The sequence below is a fragment of the Phyllobates terribilis genome, unplaced genomic scaffold (genome assembly GCF_046119375.1).
Source record: "Phyllobates terribilis strain yellow unplaced genomic scaffold, ASM4611937v1 Scaffold_4__5_contigs__length_816908805, whole genome shotgun sequence".
Taxonomy (NCBI): domain Eukaryota; kingdom Metazoa; phylum Chordata; class Amphibia; order Anura; family Dendrobatidae; genus Phyllobates; species Phyllobates terribilis.
The window spans coordinates 214,034,608-214,062,514 of NW_027362764.1; the positions used below are offsets into that span (position 1 = coordinate 214,034,608).

General features: G+C 47.3%; 1 protein-coding gene and 1 long non-coding RNA gene across 3 annotated transcripts in view; one reads left to right on the forward strand and one right to left on the reverse strand.

Annotated features, from left to right (window-relative positions):
• Positions 1 to 15,160, reverse strand: part of ZNRF2 (zinc and ring finger 2) — a 99,825-nt gene extending 84,665 nt beyond the window's left edge. For both annotated transcript variants that reach the window (XM_073678063.1, XM_073678062.1), the window contains exon 1: positions 14,273 to 15,160. In XM_073678063.1, coding sequence (XP_073534164.1) covers positions 14,273 to 14,687 — 415 coding nt within the window. In that variant the 5' untranslated portion in view covers positions 14,688 to 15,160. The remainder of the gene's footprint in view (positions 1 to 14,272) is intronic.
• On the forward strand, positions 13,428 to 27,399 carry LOC141265240 (uncharacterized). The gene is made up of 3 exons (XR_012320068.1): positions 13,428 to 13,517; positions 24,288 to 24,354; positions 25,506 to 27,399. It is a non-coding gene; the product is annotated as an uncharacterized lncRNA (long non-coding RNA).
• Positions 27,400 to 27,907: the final 508 nt, after the last annotated feature.

A 27,907-nucleotide genomic window follows, 5' to 3' on the forward strand; every position in this document is an offset into this window, starting at 1 on the left:
AATCAGTGGAGTTGTTCAAATACCACTGGGGGAAGAATCCATAAATCCAGCCCCCTATCGTTCTGGTGTCATTGTTTATTCTGTTGCTGGTTGCAAGAGATGTTTCTGCCTCGTCCCCCTTTGGGCTAACTCCATCATCCCGATTTTCCCTTACCTCTGTTAACAGCGCTGTGGGGTCTGTAAGCCAAACCTCCGACTCCAACTCAGACTCCTCAATTTCCATGACTCCGACTCCAACTCCAACTCGCTCATACATGGCTCATGTTTAAGTGATAAATTTACTGTAGCACAGATTCGTCTCAGCTAAAAGTCTAGACCCTTAGATCAGGAATAGGACAGACTTTTATAAGACATTTCATAACTTTTCCAAATTATGAAAAAAATGTTCCCCACAAACTGCATTGAACTACTGTACCCAATTTATTATACTGTATATTTTAGGAGTTGGAGTCGGTCCATTTTATACCGACTTCGATTTAGACTCCGACTCCACGACTCCAACTCCACAGCCCTGCCTCTGTATTGAAGGGGCTGGTTCTGTAGTGGACGAAAGTATTTCCTTCTGAAGTTTTTCGGTTCAGGTAAAGATTTTTTTTATCTGAACATCTAGCGCCGGGCCAAACATGTATTCTCCCTGGATGGAAATGGCACAAAGCTAAACTTTGGAAACCACATCCCCATTCCACAATTTCAGCCAGAGTGTTTGCCTCATACAGTTCGACAGAACGGATGATCTCGCTGCCACTCTCACTGACTCTGCCAGGAATCCTGTGACCTTCTGGAGAAGAGAGGCAGGGAAGCTTGTAGACCCTCTAAGGAAGTGCCCATTCTGAGAGGATCTTCTAATTGACTCCACCAGAACATAGATCTCGCCACACATGTAGAAACAGCTTTTGTTTTCAGTAAAGCTGCCAAAGTTTCCCAGGATTTTCTCGACAGGCTGTCCATTTTCCGATGAAACAGCAAGGTCGTCTTTTTAGCCAGTCTCACCACCTGGATGTTGACATTGGGTATCTTGGACTAACAACTGGATATCTCCTCTTCTACTGGGAATCTGTTTTTTAGTTCGCCAGGAATACCAAAACATTTCTCAGGGAATTCCCACTCATTCAAGATCACACTTTCAATATTTTTGTTTTTGAAACACCATCTTCTTTTTTGATCTGAGCCTCCCAAAATTTTGTCCTGGACCGTCTGAGTGGTCTTCGCTTCTTCCACTTCCATAGTATTCCTTACTGCTGTAAGGAGTTCCTGCATCTCTTCAGATGAGAAATAATATTTCTTGTTCTCCAGGGCGAAGTCCGGGGTCGAGGTTAATTTTCCCTCTTCCGGAGTCCGACTCCTCTTCTGGATTAAATTTTTCTCTTTGCCCCCAAAGGGGACCAGGATGTGGATGGGGAAAAGGAGGCCAGGGAAGATTGAATCTCTTGGTGAACCACCGCCTTACTCTCTTCCATTAAGGCTGTTCTTCTTTAACGACCTTGTCTGTGTATCCCTAGCATAGTGGTTTCCTAAGGGAGGATGAAAGGTTTCTAGCACAAATTGCACATTTACAGCTTGCCGCTTTAACTTTACTTTTTGGTGCAGGATCCTTGTCCCCCTGAAAGAGGGGAGAAGGAAGCAGGTAAACCTAAAGAAATACAACCTACACCAAACAGAAAGACTTACCAATGCCAGGAAAGTTACTGGGACTGGGTTAGCGCTTTGCTCTGCAGATGGTGAGCGCGAAGAAAGGATAGGTCCTACCTTAAGGTGTCTTCTGGCTGGGACACTTCCATCCAAGTGACTGGACCCAGCGCAACCTCATTCCACTGGATAAGACTCCTCCCTCTGGTTTGAAGGTGAAAACAAGGGAGGATCGCTTGCAATCACTAGTGGAGAACCTGTCTGCTGAATCCCCCCCACATGTAATCCAACTAGAACATAGAAAAACCGATCATCCGTTCCACCCTGGAACGCAACCGGAAGTGACGCAGTATAGGAGAACCCGGCGTTTGATGACACTTCCAGCAATCGCCTCTACCGGCACACGGAGGAGGGAGGAGTAAAGCTGGGAGGAGGAGTAAAGCTGGGAGGAGGAGTAAAGCTTTGGAGCTCAGATAGGCCCCTAGCCTGCAGCCATTACACTTTAGTCGAAGGCACAGGAGGAATGACAAGGTCCTGTGTCGGAAGGAGACAGGAGCAACAAGCGAGGTGGAAAGTGCAGCAATTGCCCTCCACTGCCCAGCCCAAATTCCAGGTATATAGCAGGCTCTGCCACCGGCCACAGAGCACCGCATGATGACCTCCTAATGCCCTATAGGGACAAGAAAAGCACTGGAGAGGGGGTAATGGAGGGGCTATTTGACCTCTTTGTGTTTCCTGTCCCTATTAGGTTGGGGAGTCATCCTCCTGTGGTGCTGTCCTAGAGGGTCATTAGAGAAATGACAGTCACGACCTTAAAATAAGTCTGGGCACATTAACAATCTAATTGTAACATTGTTTAAGTAGTAGACAGGATTGTTTACACAGTCACGCTACAAGCTACAAACTCCCAGACACAGACCACGTGTGCATAGACTGTTCACCAAACGGTTTATCCTGAAGTTTTGCAATTCTCCCCTTAGTTTCACTTTTTTAGGCCAGTGCTAAAAGGCGGGGTGTAGCGCAACATAAAAAAAAAAAAAATCTATATTAAAAAAAAAAAAAAATCACACACTGTTGGATTCTTGGTCGCAGGTTTCTTCTCCCCCGTAGATTTAATTTTAAGTCGTGAAAAACTTGAAGCTAGCTTGCAATCTGTCAGATTTGGCAGCTTTTTGCTGTCAGTACCCATAGCCTAAGGGAATATAGAAAAAATAAAAAAAACAACTTCTAAGCAGAATGATCCAATTTAAAATTAGACCAAACATTTAATATTCTGTTCATATCACACACAAGAAAACACTTACAAAAAGGTATTCAAGACCAGTGTGTATTCAAAAATATGAAATTACTAGTAATTAAATGTTAAGGGTATGTGCCCATGATGCAGAATTGAAGCAGAAAATTTCTGCAGCGTTTCTGCATGTTCTTGGCAGTAAAAAAAACGCTTGCGGATTTTACATGCGTTTTTGCAGCGTTTTTACATGCGGATTTGACTTGCGTTTTTCAAATGCTTTGGGACCTCAAATCCGCATGCAGAAACGCCCAAATAATGGACATGCTGCGGATTTTTCCGCAAGTAAAATCCGCTGCGGAAAAATCCTCAGCATGGACACAGGACATGCAGATTTTCATTGGGGATCATTGGGCATGGATTACCAAGCGTTTACGCTGCGGAAATTCCGCAGCAAAAACACTTGAAAAATGCATAGTGGGCACACAGCCTAAAAGAACAAATGTTACAAATAAGACTTAATACACAGATACAAACTCAGCAGGACACCTGCAAATATGAGAAAATATGCATCTGAATTCTCAGCACAGAAGAATAAATGTTTGAGAGACAGGTGGCGGCAGAGACGCAGCCAATAATAACCAGACCGGTTACAAATCTTGTCAGCTTATAAGAAGATCCTATACCTCCATCCACTTTTTATGTGTAGGAACAAAAATACTGGTAAAGATAGCAAGGATATAGATTAAGAAGAAGCTGCTTACACTGATGTGCACCCTGTCTATCTGATCTACTGCTAGAGATACCAGAGGTGCTGATGTAAGAAGAGGCTGCTCACACTGCTGTCTGCTCAGTCAACATGTCCTACCTAATAATATAGATACCAGCGGTGCGGCTCTACAGGAAACATGTCACCAGCTTTGTTCTATATGAACTAATGCTGTGTCCTACTGTGGGCGCATGTGCACTTATGTTTTCAGCTGTGCCCGCAGTAGGGAAAAGCATAGTGCACAGGCACAAGCTGCGATTTCTGGGAGCAGGAGCAAAATTTCGGCTGGCAGTATTAATGATGTGAAGTGTCTTCCACGTCAATTAAAGAAGGAGGCTGGTGAGCAGCAGCCGGGAAGGGGGGATGGACAGGTCGGAAACCACGCCCATCGGACTGGACTGCCCGGATTAACATGCAGTGCGGGAGAATTTATAAAGGTTTTGGGGAGTCTACAGGGGGAATCAGGGGGTTATAAGAGCATTTACGGAATGCAGCACAGGCGCTGAATAATGTGATTGTTTTATTTCATATAGGACAAAACTGGTGCCAGGATCCCTTTAAGAGGCTGCTGTCCATCCTGTCCTGAATGCTGAGCCTCTGCTGTGACCTGAGATAGCTTGACAGTACATAACATAAGCCATCTCAGGTCACAGCAGCAGAGCTTCTTATGCACACGCCCACAGGCGCATGTCCTATTAATGTTAGAACAGGTTTATACCACTATAACAAGACTGCGGCCATTTTAATCTACTGTTGTAATTGGCTTCTTAGACAAAAGTTGTGAGATTTGACAATTAGATTCATTTAAGTTTTTTCTATTCCTGGGGAACCCCTTTAATGGGCTCAATGAAATCAAGCCTACAACCAATAAAGCATAGAAAATATGTATGTTAGTAGTTCTGTTTCATTTTATCACTTATTGTAACACACGATAATGACATTAAGGGGGCAGTTAGATGGCCATATTACTTGAACAAGGATTGCATCACAAACCTTGGACTGGCTGTCTAGTCTCATGACCTGAGTGTGACAGCATGTATTTCTATGCACGCCAGTATACCCGACGGCCAGTCCGAGAATTGCGATGTAAGACGTCCCTCTGACTGTACCTTATAAAGCAGGGTTTCTCCATCCTTTTCTATGCCAGTCTCACAAGCCAGAATATGGTGATGTCTGGGCCACATCACACGTGGTTAGAGAACCAAGATTATAAATCTTGCTGTACTGAATGCTGTATAACAGTATAGATTAAAACCACTCAACTATGTTTCTATCCCTAACACTATTACAGTTGCAGAGATTTATGTAGCTTAGGAGACTTCTGTCCAAACCACCTAGGGCACTGTGGCACCCCAACAACTAGGGGGTCTCCTTACAGTTTGAGAAGCTCTGCTATTAAGTCACAGACCAGCAAGTAAACAGTTACTTGCATTCTTAGTTCTATAAGTCACAGTACATTCTAACCACAACCTGCTGCAGTAATGTTACACCCCTGCCCCGAAATAGAGACTGGCATCATGTGACTGTTATATCAGCACAGACCATCATGCAGATAGGAAAAGTAACTGAAAATTACTGGATTCATTTATGATATAAAACTATGAGAAAGAATATAACAATTTTTCAACAATATATGTCCCTTTGGCAGAGAGAATGAATTTTGGTGCAGATGGAATCAGAGGAACGCCATTGATCATTACAGGGTCTGTCTGGGTTCACTTATGTGTCACTTTTTAAACTAGAAGATAAACTTGTTCCTGATGATTTTTTTCCCCCCTACTGGCTTCATTACTAGTACAGACTGAGAAGGGTTAACATTGGCAGGCACAGATTTGCTTACAGTAGGTAAAGCGCAAAGTTCGTTTTCAGGGAAATTTCCCCCTCCGGACTTGAGGTCACAGCTGTTAAACTAGAACCAAGGGCTGTCAATTGGTCTAAAGAACAAGGGCAATAACATAACAGCGCAATAAGGATCCAATTACATTTTAACCAGTCGTTTATCTGAAAAGAATAAAATGCAAGTTGAGAAGTATTTACCAGCAGGGCTCATAGTGTGAACAGCAGCTAGATTACAGCTTGATGAAACCTCACATTACTGGCTGTGGAGCACAACAAACTGGCTCAGGTATTAGTAAGGCTCTGCTCACATCAAGTCTATGGCCCCTGCCTGCTGTATACGCTGGGGGCATATACATCCATTGTAATACATATGGAACATTTTCACTAAATAGCATTGTATGCAAAGATCTAAGAGTTATGCTAAGTTCACACGAGGCATTCTTGCGGCGTTTTTTTTCTGCAGACAAAACCTGCTCTCTTGGCAGTAAAGAAGCTGCTTACAAAAAACAGGTTTTGGTGCGTTATTTTCGTGCAGATTACATATGTCATTTCTGTACAGTACATGTTTAGTATAGCAAGAACGCAAATTGTGAACATAGCCTAAGGCTGGTTTCACACACTGCGTTTTATGGTCCAATGCTTGGACCTCTTGCCTCCCGACCCAAACTCAACAGCCTCAAACGTATGAGAGGTTAGGAGACTCGCGCCAGTCCGTGATTCGCGACCCGCCAGTCCATGCCATCGTGGCCCATACTCTGACAGCAAAACCAGCCTATAATTATGGGAGAACTTCATTAAATGCACACAGCATACATGTTGTACATCACATACAATACAGTGCGCTATGATGCCCACAGCAGACTAGGGGAAACATCACATGGCAAAGTAACTTACATAATATCCCACAATGCTGGGCGATTTACTGGGAGGGGTGGGAACAAATTATAAAACTAGCAGCAGCATTATGATACTTAAATGGCAGAAGCTTCTGATCAATGAATGCAGGAAAAAGCTAAATAATAGTAATAACTAGAATACAATAGTACTGCGGTAGATTTCATTGGGGATTTCTCCAGGTTAATTGGCTTTCCATTAGAATGACAATAGAAATTAGGTCATAGTATATGAAAGCATAGACTGCAATGAACTGGGTTCATGTCTGCAGCTATCATAATAAATTAAAATAACTGCAGAGCCAGATCAGACACAGATCATAATCCATTGATTATATTGACAGATTTATCTTATGGTGTCCATTACTGCTACACTATTTTTGTTTAGGCTTTTTTAACACATAGAATCAGCAATGGATGCTCCACACAGATCACATGAACTAAACCTAGAGTGTTTTATCATACAGATTTGTGGTATTTATAGGTTACATAGTTTAAATGTTAAATATAAAATACCAGTAAATTTAGGAATATAAAAATAAATAAATTGCACAGCACGTGCTTAAGAAAATAACTGTGGTTATAGTCAACAGCTAGAATGATCTTGCATCAAAGAACAGCCATATATACCAATACGTGGTTACAATATAAATATAGTGCAGGATGCAGTCAGGTCTTAGTGATATGAGGTACAAACACAGAATACTGAAGAACAACTACTCACTCACACAGCTATCCTTCATGTGGGGGGTGGGTTCTTAGTATTATAAATGCGCACATATAAGGCTTTTAGAAAGCAGCCAGTCACACGGATATGTGCCCATACTATTAGATCAGGCTGGCTGTCCAACACTCTCTACATACACCCGATTATCCCCACCAACATTACAGGGTATAGCTGAATCAAACAAGAACGGACAATGTAAAATCTGTGTCATTGTTTTGGTGATTCCACCATCGTGATGGTGACGTATCACATTTTTTTGCTATATAGTAGATAGTGGACAGTGGAACCTGTCAAGGAAAAAAAAAAATACAAGAAAACCTTTCAAGATGTGGCCATGTGAATAAAGTCTTAGGCCACTGTAATATTTTGTATGGAAGTCAAAGAGGAGTGGAACATAAACAGGAAGAGTATAATAGGAAGATTTATGCCTCGGTTTTGTTTTCACAATTTTGAGCTACAAACACTGATGTAAAACCTGCATCTAAATGCTGCTTTGTGAAAATGGCCTTAGCCAAGTCTGTTAAAGGGCGATTTCCATCTTCATTATCAGATAACGTTTGCTAAAAGAAGCACATTTTCAATTGACTATTCATTAAAATTTGCAGTCAGTCTTGAGATATTAAGACTTTTGTTTACAGCTCATTGCTAGGGGGACCCAGCCACTTGCTGTGGTCTAGCAGTGGATGTTGAATCTGTGCAGCGCTTACAAGCTCTTTTCTATTCAGCTTGTAAGCACTGACAGCCAGGACTGCTGGATCGCGCTGTTAGCACCTAATTCCATCCAACGTCAGTGCTATTGTGCTTCTGATGCTGCAGAGACAAAGCTGCTCCTACAGCAGCAATGGAAGTGCAAAGCTTGGGCGAGCAGCGCAGCAATCTGTCATTCAAGCAGGAGCGTCCGCCCCTCAACGACCAGGAAGCCGGGGGCTGGGGTGTGGTGCCGTCCTACTTCAGGACATGGGACAAATACTTTAAGTGTAGTAAATAACCAGTGACAGCATTCAGAAATAAACTTTGTACGGTCTTTTTCTATAGGTTTAATGGCCCTGTTATAACACAAACAACGAATAACTACAACATAAGGTCATTGTAATATTATCTACCAATGATTATACATGAACCCTTATTTCTGCTCCACAAGCCATAAAGCCTGGGTGTAATGAAATACATAAAGCAAAAGAACTGCATGTGAATCCAACAAAAAACTGCAGAAACAGAATTATCATTTCCTCCCAGTCGTCTTCGCTTAGTTCCCTAATGTCCAGAATATGCATTTTATAATAGCCAACCATAATTTATCTAGAAATAACAGTCGCAAGAAAGAGGCTTTCCAAATAGCTTTTCCTGAAAATGATGTGTTGATTCCAAATTTGAATTACAATGAAAATGACACAGATGATGGAGTTGTGCCGAATTACAGAACAGTTTGTGAACCAGACTCGCAAGATTAAAAGGAAACGAGCCTGACGGAAGTCTGAGTGCTACAAGGGAGATCAACAGACATTGCCAGGTTTAGTGCAGCACGCAGGAAAAGTCACAAAGGAAATAAGACCTGTGCCAAAAAGACCAAGGACATGGAAGAAATGCATCTTCTCTACAACTATCACAGAAACATAAATGATGCGGCTTTCATTTTCTCCTAAATGAACAAAAATCAAACACGACCTTTGAACATAGAAAACAGTAATACAACAACGCAAATATTCTTATTGGACTGTCTGTAAAACATACAGTGACACTCTAAATGTAAAGGGTTTTCCCAAAACAACAAGTTATGACCTATCCATAGGAAAATGAAATAATCAATGGGGTTCTGACCTCTGAGACCCCCAGTGATCCTGAAAATAGAGCTGCAGCCCTCTCTTGCATGGAGCAAAAGTTAGCACGCTCGACATCTGCTCAATTGATTGTCTGTGGGACTGCCGGAGAACAGTGCCTTATAGACGGGATAACTTGTTCTTTTGGGAAAAAAAAAACAAAAAAAACACTTGTATTTACAATTGTGATGAAGTCTAAAAGCATTGGATAATATCGCCACACAAACTCAAGCACACATTAATATATAAAATCATTTTATGTGCCTGAACATCAAAACACGTAAATATTGTGATATCAGTCAATATGTTATGTCAGACATGATCTACAAGTACCAAAAATTAGTAAATCATTTTTCACTAGGCTTCAGCTACACAGTGACTATGGCCGTGACAAGTCCTGCAGCCAAAAATGGTATGTCGCTGCTATATGAAAGCATAATGCTGGAGAACAGGATTGCATTGCAATCTGTAAGGTACTGTGACCATGACAAGCCAGTTGCCAAAAATGAAACCATTTCATTTTCTGAATTGTTAGTCACGGTACCTTATAATGTGACCCCATTCACCACATTATGCTTTGCTGAAGCAACGACATACAGCGTTCTCGGACTATCCCAGCAATGAGCAAACTAGAGGTTGGGCAACATGTTGTACATGTCATGGCTTTTTCCACAGAAAAAAAATGAAAGTCAAATTAGTATTCAAACATACAGATTTCACTTTGTGTTTACTAGCACACTTGAAGTATAATGAGCAGAGTAGAAGCCACAGCCTTGTACACACTGAGCTTCTATGCAGCCTTCAAAAACAAACTGTAGTGTCCAAGTGCTGAATTCTCAACCCACACTCTGCGGACCAAGTCACCCAAGTACCCCCTCTACTATATTGACAGCTGTCCATCATCTAACCCTCCGGCCCATTTCATCCCTGCAGCCTTCCTCGAAGGCTAGCTTCACACAGTATATCGATATTTCATGGCCAGCGTACAGACCGCGACTACTGGCCCGACCACAAGTCTCCTGACCCAAACAGCATCCTGGTTGAAAACTATTGATTGAACAGCACAAGTTCAGATTTGCCAGCACATGTGGACTTACAGTTTGGGTGCCTGTAGCTGAGCACCACATGAGAGTTACATTTTGTAATGATCTTTTTTGGCAAATGTTTTGTTCTTTACCTTATTTATACTGCAGAAAGCAGCCCAGTAAGTGATACACTGCTGGAATCAAGGTCTCTGCCCCTACATCATGTGGTAACAAAAATATGGTGACAGATTCCAATTATCAGCTGACGTCTCTATTTGTCAGACTGTTGCCAGAAAAGATCATTTATAAAACCTACATTTCTGTTAAAAGAAGCACAAATAAGTATTTGGTATGTAGAAAATGTCCTGACTGATCTAAAACTGGAGATTAGAACTGGGATATTTCTAGCAGACAACAGAAATTGCACTTCAGGCAAAGTCATCTAAATGTCTACAAGAGAATTTGGACAATGTTCAAATGATATTTTTCCCTTTTAGCTTACAGTGAGATAGGGATATTCAATCTGGTGTCTCTGGATTAAAATTAGGGATGGTAAAACTAATTTTCCAGTAAAATGACTGCTAACATGCTCAAAGAGCCAAAAACTATTTCAATTCTGAGATGCTTCACCACATTTTGTTATCTCCAGCGTAAGAAGCCACTTCATCAGTGCACATTGTTGGCTGCAGCAATTATGTCACTAGGAGATAGCATATTACAGCAGCATTTGGTGATTGGCCACTCTGGCCCCAATTCCACTGGACAAGCCAGGGAACACCACCATGGGGACAGTCAAAACGCAGCTCAGGAATCCAACATATTAGGCTCTGTTCACACAGCGTTCTTTATTTCCCTTTTTCCGGCTTCATCATAGTGGCAGAGCAATGACAATTTGGGTGGGTTTGTTAGATTTTGATTATTAAGATAGAATTTATCGTAAATTTAAAACTTGCCAAACATAAGAATGACCTTTTTGTTTTGTTTTTTTCCCCTTCAGTTCACTAATTCAAAGAGAAATGCAGCTAAGAGTCCTCAGACAAGTCACAGACTCAGGCCTTCACATTTTATGTTTTGATCCAGTTTTTGTCCAACTTGTTCACTCCAACAGCAGATGCAGCAGGAGCATGAATTGGAGATCAATGTCAATATGCATTTCGCAATCTGGCAGACGCTTGTCTTTTTCGGCCCATGGATCCTCCGCCAGCCCAATCATGTCAGCTATTAGTAGTACTTTTTTGTCCTTGTTACGACTGCAACTACCGGCAAGTCTCCTGATCTGAGATGATCGCTTCATATATGCCTACGAGACTTTGCTTTCATCAGGAGACCTGCGGACAGGCTGGGAGATGCGGCTCTAAGCGATCCATAAAATACAGGCGAATTCACCCTTTGATCAGGATTAGCATTTATGTACTATAATACCAGACACAAAATGAGGAGGGAAAGGGATAACAAAGTGATTATACATTAATCATCTTACCCACAAAAACTTCCCTTTTTTCTAATAAAAAAATGACTTATGGGGGGGGAACCTGTCACCTGATTCATGCTGCCCAAATAACAGGCAGCATGAATCAGAGACTGACTGTACAAGTGCAACCAGGTATATTTTTCTCTGAAACACTCCAGCATTTCAGAGAGTATATACTTTAAAGATCCATCCCCGGGTGGCTTTTCCTCCCGTGTCACTCTAGGTGATTGACCGGCTTTATGCTATAGGAGAGACCTGTCAATCACCTAATGCAGCGCTGAGAGAAGCCGGGCAGGGATGGCGAAACACTGATTCATGCCGTGTATGGTTTAGGTAACAGGAATCAGACTAACAGGTTCATTTTAGCTGCAAATGTCCCTGCTGCGCTGGCACCGATGCTTTGAGGATCCCTGACAATCTCTCTTTACCCTCCTGGAGCAAAGATGTACCACTACTGGCCTCCGAGATGATGCTAGCAAGTATGGCAATGGACTAATGGACCATTGTTTTCTGTTCTTTTCAAGGAATGGTGAATTCGCCAAAGACCGGCAGAGACAACTGGCAGACAATTTAACGAGAGAGAGATTTTAATGGAATATATTGGAATAAGGTTTTGAAATTTAGAACATTTTCCTTCCTCTTTTTGTGCATGATTTATGCACAAAAGGAGGAAGGAAAATATTCAAATTCTCAAAACCATATTCTAATATATTGCATAAAAATCCAAAACATATCTTTACATTGGAGGCTTCACATATTTTAACACCAGCAAGCTCTGCTGATTAAGACCACCCAGTGATCGATCACCCAAACTCCTCTTCACAATGTTTAGCATTCAGATCAACAAGTACATCAGGAAAGCAAGTAATGGGGAAGGAAGAGCCGGGCCTTGTTTACTGGAGGTGCTAAGCCACTTAATGATGCCTCATTTCTGTCAGCCAGGCTGCCGGCCATCCTGAGACTTAGCACGGCTTATTCATCAGACCGTCTGTGCTCCAGTACTGACAATAACCTCAGCTGAATCTGTACATAGATTGATTGTGTCGCCCTGAATAAATGTAATGCTTACACCAGCGCCATACCAACAATTTCATTATAATGTAATCTTACTACTTTTCATTGATATCATGTCAAACCACTGTAATGTGTAATCCACCACAGGCACAATTTATCAGGTCCCAGGAAGAACAACACTTTATACACAGCACATCGACTACATCTGCTGCTTGCTCGCCCCATGGGAACGTGCCCTAAAGGGGTTCTCCCATAAGAGGCAGTTATTACCTATTCACAGGATAGATGATAAATGTTCAATGGTGGGAATCCACAGCACTCATGAGAAGCGGCTCTAATCCCATGTTATGTCTCACTGCGGTTGGGATTAAATAGATAAAACGGCAGTCATGCATGCCCATGCGATGACCTCTATCCTCCTGACCACTGGGGGTCCCAGCAATCACAGGTCTATTGTCCAGCAGCCACAAACTGAATTTCACTTTATACATAAATGGAAAAGGTGACCGATAGCTTTGTGGTCACAACACTCACTTTGGGAATAAATTTACATCTATATCACCCATAAAGAAGGAATGCATAGAGAACACATTTATGGAGGAGTCTTCATGTAGCCAAAAAAGGATAATTACCAGTCAGTGGACACCAGTGTTCATATTCCCCAACAGAGAAGACAAGCAACTATAACAGCCAAAGGAACTGTCCATTACTGAAATGCCCATTAATGGCTTCCATGGGTCAGGGGTCTGCCACTGATATTAGCCTTGTTTATTTTTAGGTGATCCCCCAATGTGCATTTTTCCCTCTGCCTATTATCCTTAAAGGAGATTTCTGTTGTCCCCAGCTGCTTTAAAGAAAAAATGTGTTACACACCCTCACCAGGTCCAGTGTCAAGACTCTTCTGCTGCTCCGGTGTCTGTCATTCTGCAGCAATAACGTCAACAGAGCTGCAGCCAATCACTGAACTCCTTGGCTTGTGCTGTTAACTTTAGCAGAGCAGATGACCTCACTGATTGGATGCAGCGCTGCCGACGCGATGACAGCACTGCAGACAATAACAGACACCAGAAGCAGAGGTGGAGACTCAGTGCTGGAGCCGGTGAGGGTGAGAAAAGCACAGTTTCTTTGTCTTTAGAACATACTGCAGCCGGGTAACAGGGGTTTTCATAAGCCAGAAATCCCCTTAGACAGATAAACCTCAGATCTGTAAAGAACTGATAATTAACCATACAGAATTTCATATTCTTATCTGCATACTGTAGCTATAGCAGTAATGATGATAGAGAGCTATGACGACCTTTTTGCCTTCTGTAAAGCCATATTGGCAGCATTTTCTCATGCAGGAGTGTGGCTAAAAGGCAGTTGTGTAACTTGAAGTTGTGGTCCCCATGCAAAATCTCCAACAAAGCTCCAACTATCATGGGTCAACAATAGCACTGGTCTTCCCAGATGGGGCTAAACAACCTTCTGGGCTTCCTAGACTCCAGGGTCCGACTGCAGCCCCTGCACCCACCATAGCTACATCCCTGGTGACAGGTCCTGTAGCAGCTGTACTGGCTGACATGAACATCCACTGACACTTGCAACCTTGAGATGTGCCATGAGCAGATAAACTACAAAATGGGGAAAGGGTTTCTAGAACACAGAAGCTAACAAAGGCACTTGTACAGACTACAGCCGGGGCAGAGGCCGGCCGGCAGCGCCAGCGAGCAGCCGGGGCAGCGGTCAGCATTATCAGTGAACACTTGGGGTCTGCCCTGTAGAAGAGGTAACAGCTGTGTGGGGACTGCACTGAAGTTTGGCTCAGCAGACACGTGATCCTCTATGTCGTCATCGCTCTCACGTGATGTCACTACTCACCTCCAAAGAGGTGCGGGGATAGGTGAGAGGGCAGCGATCCGATCAGCAGCCTGGAGCCGCCGCCTCCTCCCCCGGGTGCCCGTTCTCGGCCTCCCTCCTCGGGTGTGCTGCTGCCAGAGTCTCTCGCTGCCCCCGGTATGCTGAGCTGGGCCTGGCTGCGAATTCCTCCCACAGATCGGCTCCGAGAACCCAATGCTGGCGGCGTGTGCTCCGAGCCTCCGGCTCCACCGCCCGCAGCTGCCGCCGAGTGTCCTGCGTGTGTGTACGGGTACCTGGCCAGAGGGGAGGAGGTGGAAGCGGCCACCCCTGCTGGGCCCCTGATCGGTCCCCGGCCCGTGCTGGAAGGGATGTCCGACCCTGAGTACGCCCGTGTCCGACCGTCCGAGGCCGGGCTGCTGCTCTGCCGGCCGCCCATCCCCAGCACACAGCCGTCCGGGTCACCGTGTATGTGACGTGTAGTGCGGACAGGATCCCGTGCTCCGGTCAGTGGTGTCCGCTACATGGTAGTGCCATGTCCGTGTCTGTGAGCGGCTCCTGCGTGTCCTGGGTCCGGGGCCTCCGGTGTTACCTCCAGCTGCAGCTGACAGGACGTGTGCCCGACGCCATGGTGCAGTCACTCCAGCCGTACAGCCCGGGGCTCCGTCCTCGGTCACACGGTGCACTCAGCGCACGGCCGCAGCGGACAACTCTGAAACTTTCCAGCAGCCCAGCGTGACAGGAAGGCAGACATGACGGCGTCACGCCCACTGCAGCCCGCGGTGTACCAGGACGTGTACACGGGGATGTACCGTGTCCCCTGCTCGCCGCTCTCCTCCCCTGTCCTGAGAAGTGCGGCCGCCTCCTCCCCAGTCTCCGCGGTGTCGCCAGTCAGTGGCGGCTCTGCTCCGTGGCTCCTCCCCCTGTCAGTAAAGGCTCCTCCCCCTCAGACTCCGCCTCGTTTTCGCGCCCAAGCTCGTCATCTCTCTGTGTTTACTTCTCCTATGTGTCTCCTTCCCTGCGCGGCTTCCCCGCTGCTCACATATCCTCCCTCCCCACACACTGCGTGTGCCCGTCATTGCCGTGTGAGGGAGTGTGACCGGCCTCACGGTGCCATCACTGCCCTGTGTGAGGGAGTGTGACCGGCCTCACGGTGCCATCACTGCCCTGTGTGAGGGAGTGTGACCGGCCTCACGGTGCCATCACTGCCCTGTGTGAGGGAGTGTGACCGGCCTCACGGTGCCATCACTGCCCTGTGTGAGGGAGTGTGACCGGCCTCACGGTGCCATCACTGCCCTGTGTGATGGACTGTGACTGACCTCACGGTGCCATCACTGCCCTGTGTGAGGGAGTGTGACCGGCCTCACGGTGCCATCACTGCCCTGTGTGAGGGACTGTGACCGGCCTCACGGTGCCATCACTGCCCTGTGTGATGGACTGTGACTGACCTCACGGTGCCCGTCATTGCCGTGTGAGGGAGTGTGACCGGCCTCACGGTGCCATCACTGCCCTGTGTGAGGGAGTGTGACCGGCCTCACGGTGCCATCACTGCCCTGTGTGAGGGAGTGTGACCGGCCTCACGGTGCCATCACTGCCCTGTGTGAGGGACTGTGACCGGCCTCACGGTGCCGTCACTGCCCTGTGTGAGGGAGTGTGACCGGCCTCACGGTGCCATCACTGCCCTGTGTGAGGGAGTGTGACCGGCCTCACGGTGCCATCACTGCCCTGTGTGAGGGAGTGTGACCGGCCTCACGGTGCCATCACTGCCCTGTGTGAGGGAGTGTGACCGGCCTCACGGTGCCATCACTGCCCTGTGTGAGGGAGTGTGACCGGCCTCACGGTGCCATCACTGCCCTGTGTGAGGGAGTGTGACCGGCCTCACGGTGCCATCACTGCCCTGTGTGAGGGAGTGTGACCGGCCTCACGGTGCCATCACTGCCCTGTGTGAGGGAGTGTGACCGGCCTCACGGTGCCATCACTGCCCTGTGTGAGGGACTGTGACCGGCCTCACGGTGCCATCACTGCCCTGTGTGAGGGAGTGTGACCGGCCTCACGGTGCCATCACTGCCCTGTGTGAGGGACTGTGACCGGCCTCACGGTGCCATCACTGCCCTGTGTGATGGACTGTGACCGACCTCACGGTGCCCGTCATTGCCGTGTGAGGGAGTGTGACCGGCCTCACGGTGCCATCACTGCCCTGTGTGAGGGAGTGTGACCGGCCTCACGGTGCCATCACTGCCCTGTGTGAGGGACTGTGACCGGCCTCACGGTGCCGTCACTGCCCTGTGTGAGGGAGAGTGACCGGCGTTGCCCTGTGTGAGGGAGAGTGGCCGGCGTTGCCCTGTGTGAGGGACTGTGACCGGTCTCACGGTGCCGTCACTGCCCTGTGTGAGGGAGTGTGACCGGTCTCACGGTGCCGTCACTGCCCTGTGTGAGGGAGTGTGACCGGTCTCACGGTGCCGTCACTGCCCTGTGTGAGGGAGTGTGACCGGTCTCACGGTGCCCGTCCTTGCCCTGTGTGAGGGAGTGTGACCGTCATTGCCCTGTGTGAGGGAGTGTGACCGGTCTCACGGTGCCGTCACTGCCTTGTGTGAGGGATTGTGACCGGAATCACGGTGCCCGTCACTGCCCTGTGTGAGGGAGTGTGAAACGATCTGGATAATATATCTGAATGGGCAAACACTTGACAGATGAGGTTAAATGTAGAGTAATGCACCTAGGACAGAGTAATCCTATTACTCCATATACACTGCTCAAAAAAATAAAGGGAACACTCAAATAACACATCCTAGATCTGAATGAATGAAATACTCATTGAATACTTTGTTCTGTACAAAGTTGAATGTGCTGACAACAAAATCACACAAAAATCATCAATGGAAATCAAATTTATTAACCAATGGAGGCCTGGATTTGGAGTCACCCCCAAAATTAAAGTGGAAAAACACACTACAGGCTGATCCAACTTTGACGTAATGTCCTTAAAACAAGTCAAAATGAGGCTCAGTATTGTGTGTGGCCTCCACGTGCCTGTATGACCTCCCTACAACGCCTGGGCATGCTCCTGATGAGGTTGCGGATGGTCTCTTGTGGGATCTCCTCCCAGACCTGGACTAAACCATCCGCCAACTCCTGGACAGTCTGTGGTGCAACGTGACGTTGGTGGATGGAGCGAGACATGATGTCCCAGATGTGCTCAATCGGATTCAGGTCTGGGGAACGGGCGGGCCACTCCATAGCTTCAATGCCTTCATTTTGCAGGAACTGCTGACGCACTCCAGCCACATTAGGTCCGGCATTGTCCTGCATTAGGAGGAACCCAGGGCCAACTGCACCAGCATATGGTCTCACAAGGGGTCTGAGGATCTCATCTCGGTACCTAATGGCAGTCAGGCTACCTGTAGCGAGCACATGGAGGGCTGTAGGGCCCTCCAAAGAAATGCCAATTGTAATGCACACGCCCGGGCTTAGCGGCGTGTGCGAGTGATTCCACTGGACCGTGCCGGAGAGTGATTGCCTGGAGGGGCGTAACTAGGTATTCACCCGATCCGACCAGGGTCGCACGACGGCATACGACGCCAGTGCACCAAGGAGGAACCGAGCAGAGGGACCAGGTGCTACTCCAGGACAGACCCCGGACACGGCTGTTGACCCACACAGGGGAACACAGGAACAGACTGGTTAGACTGGCGCACTGACTGGTGGGTATAGGCAGGCACGACTGGTATGCAGGCAGGCGGGTATAGGCAAGCACAGCTAGAGTGCAGACAGGGAGGCACTAGCAGGTAGGAACACTGGCGGGATAGGACCCAGTACACACTGGGACTCAGGAACAATACAGGCAGAGGGGTACAGGCAAGCACAGCTAGAGTGCAGACAGGGAGGCACTAGCAGGTAGGGACACTGGCGGGATAAGACCCAGTACACACTGGGACTCTGGAACAGAACCACAGATGTGGCGGACAAACACAGCAGAGTGAGGCCGCCCAGAGAGGTGAGCGAGAACAGGGCAGGACAAGACCGCCTGGAGCGGTGAGCAAGAGTAGAGCAGGACAAGGCCGCCAGGAGCGGTGAGCAAAGGGTCAGAGCTGAGCGAGACTGCCGGAGCAGTGAGCAAGAGTAAAGCAGGACGAGACCGCCTGGAGCGGTGAGCAAGAGTGGAGCAAGGCTGCCGGAGCAGCGAGCAAAGGAGTCAGAGCAGGCTAGAACCGCCGGAGCGGTGAGCAAAGGAGTCAGAGCAGGCTAGAACCGCCAGAGCGGTGAGCAAAGGAGTCAGAGCAGGCTAGAACCGCCAGAGCGGTGAGCAAAGGAGTCAGAGCAGGCTAGAACCGCCAGAGCGGTGAGCAAAGGAGTCAGAGCAGGCAAGGCTGAGCAGGGGGGACAGGGCTCTGTACACACGGAACAGACAGGAAGGGAAAGGCAGAGCCAGATACCCACAGGGTACTTGCAGTGAAGTAGCGAGTGGACCACAAACTCACAAACGGGAGTACAGAGACAACAAGCAGGAGTTAGGTACGAGTTCAGACTCTGCAGAAAAAGGAAGGGAACAGACATAGAGGCAAAACAGGTAAAGGATAGGAGAGAGTTCAGACTGGAACTGAGTGTACGGAGGAGACAGACACTGCAGCGGAATACAGGAGCGGGTCTGGGAATACAGCCCCCAGAGAGGCAGGACGAACAGGCAAGGAGCGTGTTCAGACAGGACAGACAAGATACAGGAGCGGGTCTAGGTAATCGGCCCCTAGAAGGCGGGAGGAACAGGCTAGGAGCGTGTTCAGACAGGACAGACAAGATACAGGAGCGGGTCTAGGTAATCGGCCCCTAGAAGGCAGGAGGAACAGGCTAGGAGCGTGTTCAGACAGGCCTGGAAATACAGCCTCCAGGATAGGCAGACAAGAGAACACAGAACGGGACCTGGCACCTTCAGAGTGCACACACACTGAATGAAACACTATGCTCAGGCAGGGATTGATTGGAGCAGCTGAGCTATATACCAGGTGACAGACAGCAATAGGCTGAGGACGCACAAGGGGTGTGACCCACAGCAGGTACAAAAAGCAGGAAGTGATCGGGCGCCGCCCTTAAGCAGCAGAAACAGACACAAACAGACAGCATGGAGGGAAGCCAGAGAGACATTCTGGACTGGAGATCAAGTGCGCGCTCTTGCACAGTGGGAGATGGACCACCATGCAAGGACGCCGCCAGGTATGTTACAGTACCCCCCCCCCCCTTACGCCCCCTCTTCTTCAGGCCTGCCAGAATCTTCCGCAGGGAATTCGAGGACCAGTCGTTCACTTCAAGGAGATCACTTCCACTGTCCACAGGAAAAACTGATCCCATCTGGTTAGCTAGGATGCTACCTCCTATCCAGCCATCCTCAGCAACAGACGAAACGGGTGGAGTACCAGGAACAGCACACAAGGAAGTCTCTCTCCACATATTTTCAGGTGGCACCCCAGAGGGTACAGGAGACAACTGGAAGTCCTCCACCGGGTTGGAGGGGGACAGAGACTTGGGGGTAATCTCTGCTTCGAGGTACATCTTGTCAAGCTCACAGGAAGAAATAGACGGGTTATCAGGTACATAATGAGGAAAAGTCACTGTCTCTTTGTTATCTGGTGGTACCCCGGAGGATTCAGGAAACAACTGGAGGTCCTCCGCCGGGTCAGAAGAGTGCAGAGGCTCAGAGAAAACATCTGCTTCAGAGTACACTAGGTCGGACTCACTGGACGAAGCAGGCGAGGTATCGGGTACCGAGTATAGGAAAGTCTCTGTCCATTCACCACCAGGTGGCACCCCGAAGGGTTCTGGAGACAACTGGCGGTCCTCCGCCTGGTCAGAGGGGTGTAGAGACTCACGGGTAACCTCTGCTTCAGAGTACACTAGGTCGGACTCACTGGACGAAGCAAGCGAGGTATCAGATCCAGGATATAGGAAAGTCTCTGTCCATTCACCACCAGGTGGCACCCCGAAGGGTTCTGGAGACAACTGGAGGTCCTCCGCCTGGTCAGAGGGGTGTAGAGACTCATGGGTAACCTCTGCTTCAGAGTACACTAGGTTGGACTCAGTGGACGAAGCGAGCGAGGTATCAGGTACAGAGTATAGGAGAGTCTCTGTCCTTTCGCTACCAGGTAGCACCCCGAAGGGTTCAGGAGACAACTGGAGGTCCTCCGCCTGGTCCGAGGGGTGTAGAGACTCGGGGGTAACTACCACTTTGGGGTACCCATTGTCAGGCTCACAGGACGAAGCGGACAAAGTATCGAGTACCGGGTGTAGAGAAGTCTCTCTCCATTTGTCATCGAGTGGTATCCCGGAGGATTCAGGAGGCAACAGGGGGTCCTCCGCCAGGTAGTAGAGGTGCACAGACTCTGAGGTAACCACAGCTTTGGAGCATCCTTGGACATGCACTCCGGTTAAAGTGGGTGAAGCATCTGATGCCGGGTGCAGGAAGTTCCTCTGTGTGGAGTCTGGATGGGCAGAAGTCTCTTCGGGCAGGAGAACTGGTGCACTACCCACGCACATTACCCGTTGGGGCTTCTCCGGGATACAGGGAGATGAAGCTTCAGTAGGGACTTCAAGGTTGGGGTCAGGAGGTCTCAAGGAGGACAGACCCTGGCGTGACGGCTTGCCTCTACGCCTAGCACGTCTGGACTGCCTCTTGAGGTTGGGAGAAGTATTCCGGAAAGCGTAGTCACCCTGTGAGGATTCTGGGTGGGCAGTAGTCTCATTGGGCTGGAGGACTATTGCGCTACCCACACACATTACCCATTGGGGCTGCTCCGGGATATTGCGAAGTGAAGCTTCAGCAGGAGCCTCCGGTTTAGGATCATCGAAGACCATTAGAAAGGCCACCAGGAAAGCCATTAGGTCCAGGAGGATCGGATCCTGTGTTTCATATAGGGGGTTGATCCATTCCAAGGCATCACCCGCCAGGTAAGACATAATGAATGCCACCTTAACCCGATCGGTGGGAAAACATAGAGGGTAGAACTTGAAGTGTAGCATGCATTGCTCCACAAATGCACGACTTTGTCTTGGATCCCCATAATAACGTAGCGGATCCGCAGGAACGAGAGCAGATAGATCCATCTGGACGGGTGCGTAATTCGCCTGGAACTCAGCTAAAGGGAAAAAAAAAAATTATTTATTTGTTTTAATGCATGTATTCGCTGGAAAACTTCTCAGAGAGCGAAGGCCGTGGGGCTCAACGGGAACCATGGCCTGAGCATGCTGTAATGCACACGCCCGGGCTGAGCGGCGTGTGCGAGTGATTCCACTGGACCGTGCCGGAGAGTGATTGCCTGGAGGGGCGTAACTAGGTATTCACCCGATCCGACCAGGGTCGCACGACGGCATACGACGCCAGTGCACCAAGGAGGAACCGAGCAGAGGGACCAGGTGCTACTCCAGGACAGACCCCGGACACGGCTGTTGACCCACACAGGGGAACACAGGAACAGACTGGTTAGGCTGGCGCACTGACTGGTGGGTATAGGCAGGCACGACTGGTATGCAGGCAGGCGGGTATGCAGGCAGGGGGGTACAGGCAAGCACAGCTAGAGTGCAGACAGGGAGGCACTAGCAGGTAGGAACACTGGCGGGATAGGACCCAGTACACACTGGGACTCAGGAACAATACAGGCAGAGGAGTACAGGCAAGCACAGCTAGAGTGCAGACAGGGAGGCACTAGCAGGTAGGGACACTGGCGGGATAGGACCCAGTACACACTGGGACTCTGGAACAGAACCACAGATGTGGCGGACAAACACAGCAGAGTGAGGCCGCCCAGAGAGGTGAGCGAGAACAGGGCAGGACAAGACCGCCTGGAGCGGTGAGCAAGAGTAGAGCAGGACAAGGCCGCCAGGAGCGGTGAGCAAAGGGTCAGAGCTGAGCGAGACTGCCGGAGCAGTGAGCAAGAGTAAAGCAGGACGAGACCGCCTGGAGCAGTGAGCAAGAGTGGAGCAAGACTGCCGGAGCAGTGAGCAAAAGGGTCAGAGCGGAGCAAGGCTGCCGGAGCAGCGAGCAAAGGAGTCAGAGCAGGCTAGAACCGCCGGAGCGGTGAGCAAAGGAGTCAGAGCAGGCTAGAACCGCCGGAGCGGTGAGCAAAGGAGTCGGAGCAGGCTAGAACCGCCGGAGCGGTGAGCAAAGGAGTCAGAGCAGGCTAGAACCGCCGGAGCGGTGAGCAAAGGAGTCAGAGCAGGCTAGAACCGCCGGAGCGGTGAGCAAAGGAGTAAGAGCAGGCTAGAACCGCCGGAGCGGTGAGCAAAGGAGTCAGAGCAGGCAAGGCTGAGCAGGGGGTCAGGGCTCTGTACACACGGAACAGACAGGAAGGGAAAGGCAGAGCCAGATACCCACAGGGTACTTGCAGTGAAGTAGCGAGTGGACCACAAACTCACAAACGGGAGTACAGAGACAACAAGCAGGAGTTAGGTACGAGTTCAGACTCTGCAGAAAAAGGAAGGGAACGGACATAGAGGCAAAACAGGTAAAGGATAGGAGAGAGTTCAGACTGGAACTGAGTGTACGGAGGAGACCGACACTGCAGCAGAATACAGGAGCGGGTCTGGGAATACGGCCCCCAGAGAGGCAGGACGAACAGGCAAGGAGCGTGTTCAGACAGGACAGACAAGATACAGGAGCGGGTCTAGGTAATCGGCCCCTAGAAGGCGGGAGGAACAGGCTAGGAGCGTGTTCAGACAGGACAGACAAGATACAGGAGCGGGTCTAGGTAATCGGCCCCTAGAAGGCGGGAGGAACAGGCTAGGAGCGCGTTCAGACAGGACAGACAAGATACAGGAGCGGGTCTAGGTAATCGGCCCCTAGAAGGCAGGAGGAACAGGCTAGGAGCGTGTTCAGACAGGCCTGGAAATACAGCCTCCAGGATAGGCAGACAAGAGAACACAGAATGGGACCTGGTACCTTCAGAGTGCAAGCACACACTGAATGAAGCACAATGCTCAGGCAGGGATTGATTGGAGCAGCTGGGTTATATACCAGGTGACAGACAGCAATAGGCTGAGGACGCACAAGGGGTGTGACCCACAGCAGGTACAAAAAGCAGGAAGTGATCGGGCGCCGCCCTTAAGCAGCAGAAACAGACACAAACAGACAGCATGGAGGGAAGCCAGAGAGACATTCTGGACTGGAGATCAAGTGCGCGCTCTTGCACAGTGTGAGATGGACCACCATGCAAGGACGCCGCCAGGTATGTTACACCAATCCACAACATTACTGACCCACCGGTCATGCTGAAGGATGTTGCAGGCAGCAGATTGCGCTCCACGGCGTCTCCAGACTCTGTCACGTCTGTCACATGTGCTCAGTGTGAACCTGCTTTCATCTGTGAAGAGCACAGGGCGCCAGTGGCGACTTTGCCAATCTTGGTGTTCTGTGGCAAATGCCAAGTGTCCTGCACGGTGTTGGGCTGTGAGCACAGCCCCCATCTGTGGACGTCAGGCCCTCATACCACCCTCATGGAGTCAGTGTCTAATCGTTTGTGCAAACACATGCACATTTGTGGCCTGCTGGAGGTCATTTTGATGGGCTCTGGCAGTGCTCCTCCTATTCCTCCTTGAACAAATGCGGAGGTAGCAGTCCTGCTACGGCCCCCTCCACATCTCCTGGTGTACTGGCCTGCCTCCTGACAGACACAGCAAACCTTCTTGCCACAGCTCGCATTGATGTGTCATCCTGGATGAGCTGCACTAACTGAGCAACTTCTGTGGGTTGTAGAGTCCGTCTCATGCTACCACGAGTGTAAAAGCACAACCATCATTCAAAAGTGACCAAAACATCAGCCAGAAAGCATTGTTACTGAGATGTGGTCTGTGGTCCCCACCTGCAGAACCACTCCTTTATTGAGTGTGTCTTGATAATTGCCAATAATTTCCATCTATTGTCTATTCCAGTTGAACAACAGCATGTGAAATTGATTGTCAATCAGTGTTGCTTCCTAAGTGGGCAGTTTTATTTCACAGAAGTTTGATTTACTTGGAGTTGTATTCTGTTGTTTAAGTGTTCCCTTTATTTTTTGAGCAGTGTACATTAAATGGGAGTATACTCGGGACTACAGAACAAGAGAAGGACTTGGGCATTCTGGTTACAGGTAAGCTGAGCAGCAGTAATCTGAATGGGCTTATTTAGCTTATAAAAAAGATGCCTCAGAGGAGATCTCATTTACATGTATAAATATATGTGTGGTCAGTATAAAGGTCTAGCACATGACTTATTCCTTCCAAAGACCATAGTAAGGACCTGGGGTCACTCATTACAGGGTGAAGAAAGGCGATTCCGGAAGGCGATTCCGGCAGCTAAACAGTCAGCCTGGAATTCCCTACCACAGGAGGTAGTAATGGCAGACACTATAGCAGCTTTTAAAAAAGGGCTGGATGATTTCCTCGATACACATAACATTGTCGGTTATAGTTAAATTAGTGACAAAATGTACAATTAGTGGAGGAAGGTTGAACTTGATGGACCTAGGTCTTTATTCAACCTATGTAACAGATATCAATGTATTTTAATCAGCTTTCTAAGACCTGCATGTCCATATAGACGGCTTAAGAGGGTTAATCCTACTGACAAGTCCCTTTAATATGCTCCATATTGTATAGCTGCAGATGACAGTGTGAGGTGCACAACCTTGCCCTATAGGCTTTTCTTATATAATGAATATTGTGGATGCTTCATATTTACATATTTGCCATCATTACTGCTGGTAATACAGGGACATCCCTCCTGGCAATGCCCCTTACCCCTATCTGTAAGGTCAGTTCCAAACGTCTGAGCATCGAGGTCTGAGTACATTTTGCTATGTCTGCAGCGGCTGTGGGTCTCCTGACCTGAACTCAACAGACAGCTCAGCAGACACATAGTCAGTCTGAATATTGCTGTCCACACGCAGACTGTGAATGTCAGAAGTGTGAAACTGGCCAAACAGGTTGGGATCTCCCACTTTTCTTCATAAATAAATCCACCTCTTTTCCTTCTGGGACAATCCTGAATTTACCGGAATTGTATCTGAAATATCATGCCAGTCCTGGCAAATTCAGGATTACAAACGCTCCATTTTTTCTCCCATTGTTTAAAAGCATTATCTTTGTTACAATGATGTGATTAGAAAGTAGCAGTGATTATAGCCACTTAACAACTGTTCTGTTTTTTTTTTTTTTTTTGCATGAAAATGTACACTTTTGTGCCAGGTTATTCCATTTAAGGTTCCCTGTTGCAGAAAAAATGTTTTGTTTTTTTTTACAGATAAATCTTTTAGCATAGATCCCATTTGTTTGCCTTATTAGAGCATATGGTGGTAAAGAGGACCAGTCTGCTCTCCTGATGCTATGATGACTACTAAGATGAGATGCTCCAGAACTATTAAAACAAGCAACATGACCGACCCAAGATATACTTCTAAAAATTAGCTTGTGGAGGACCACTGGCATCCAAACATTTTCCAATATTTTTAGCTCATGGAAAGCCTAATTTCCATGTAATTTTTCTACGTGAGAAATGATGAGATGATGATCGGCTCCACCAGCAATAAGTCTCGGGCTCAGAGCCCCGTCTTGCAATCCACAGATTACAGGAGCTTTGAGTAAATCACCCTTCTGACAGAGACACACTTTGCATAAAATATCAAAAGTTTAATATTTTTATTTCACATTCTTTTATTCTAGGAATTTGTACTCGGGGCTTTTATACTATTGCTCTTCTGTATGAGCTTTAAAAGAAAGAGTTAAACTGAGTATACCAGACTGTGACATGTTGGTAAGACAACTCAATGAAGCAGGGATTGGTGACATATCTTACCCATGTCTACCTGCTGTCTGCAGCTCCTGGGAAGAAGAGGTGCCAAATGCAGAATTCTTCATTTAGGGCTTTGTTTTTTTTTGTTTTTTTTTTATAAAACTGATTCTTAGAAAATGAGTAAATTGATTGCTTATTGTTAATGGTCATTGGGCTGTAAATTAACAACTAGTGATCAATTTACACTAATTTTCTTGTGATCCACTTGAAAACTGGTGCAATTGCCACTGTCATGACACAGCTGGGTATGTGGGACCGACCCTTACACAGTAAGATATTAGAATGTATGATTACCGCACTAGTTCTAATAGTTATCACATGTGCATGTCATGTCTAGATGTGGCATTTAAACCATTTGCTTTCAGTGATTATGCTAAGATGAGTAAAATCCCTTTATGTCTGTTGATAAGGCAGGAATTTATACATGAGTTTTCCCACCAGCCATTGTGTTTTCAGCTGTTAACCATATATAAGCCACACTTCATGATTAAGTCCAGCTTCATTTTTCAGTGTCCACCGTCCAATCCTCTTGTCTCCTCGTGAGAAACCCTCCCTTTCCTTTGTTACGTTGCTTACAGTCAACCCCGACTATTTTTATGTGATACAATCCTATCTGTCCCCATGAAAATGTTTATATCTTCATAATGAATTACATTTCCACAAAGCTCTATTTTATTAATCCCGCAAACATCACACATGCAGATCTTCGTTTTATTTTCTTCAAAGAGGATTGAGGATCAAGCAAATCTAGAAGTGTTATGAATGGTGCTTTTTTGTGTTACTTCCCTGTCAACAAGAGCTTCTAAACCAATCACAGGAGATCTATAAAATCTCTAATGAGGGGCAAATCCCAGTGGGTAAGAGGAATTATTCCATTCTGTTGTGACTGCAGTCTGAACCTCAATATGAATTCCTCAGAACTGTCACTAATTGCCTTAGTGTAAAGGGACACAGGAATAAGCAATGTCGACAGCGCTGAAATCTACACTCGAACAAAGCCATGTGACGCCAAATCTGTGCCTGGAAAATGTCATGTGTACTCTTCTTGACAGCGCTCTTTATTAATATTATATGGCATGCACAGAAGAAATAGATGCAGCTTCAGACTCTAGATTCAATACTAGACACAAAATAAGTCGCTACATGGAATACTGTAAATAATAGTCATTTATTATAATGTATACTGGTAGTTATGCTGAGGGTTAATTCAGCACCAACAAATTAAGATTCTGTTCATATTGGCATTAGTGGCTGTATCCTTTAGTTCCTGATTAGTGTTGAGCGAGTATGCTCCGCCGAGCTCCGAGTATTTACAGCTGCTCGGTGTTATGTTTGAATCGCTTCCGTGTGCATGATTTGCAACTGTTTGACAGTTTTATTACATGTGAGGAATGTCTATTTCTTACACATTCCTCACATGTAATAAAACTGTCAAACAGTTGCAAATCATGCACACGGGAGCGATTTAACCTTATCACCGAGCAGCTGTAAATACTCGGAGCTCGGCCCGAGCATACTCGGACAGAACATACTCGCTCAACCCTATTCCTGATGCTTTTGTTGCCTACAGTAGCATATTCCCTATTTCTTTTTGTATTAAAAAGGAAACCGGACAGACCCATTATGAATAATATAGCAGTAATAACGGAAGTCTTTACAATAGGGTGAACTGAGCCTAAAACATTTTTATTGTTAAATTAACAGCACTGTGAAAAATGATTGAATTATAAGGCTATGTTCACACATTGCGTTTTTTCAGCAGTTTTTTTTTTCTGCCGCAATACCTAATCTCTTGCCAGGAAGGGTTGTTCAGGTTTTTATTTGTTTTTTTGCTTGTTCTTTTTTACTGAGTT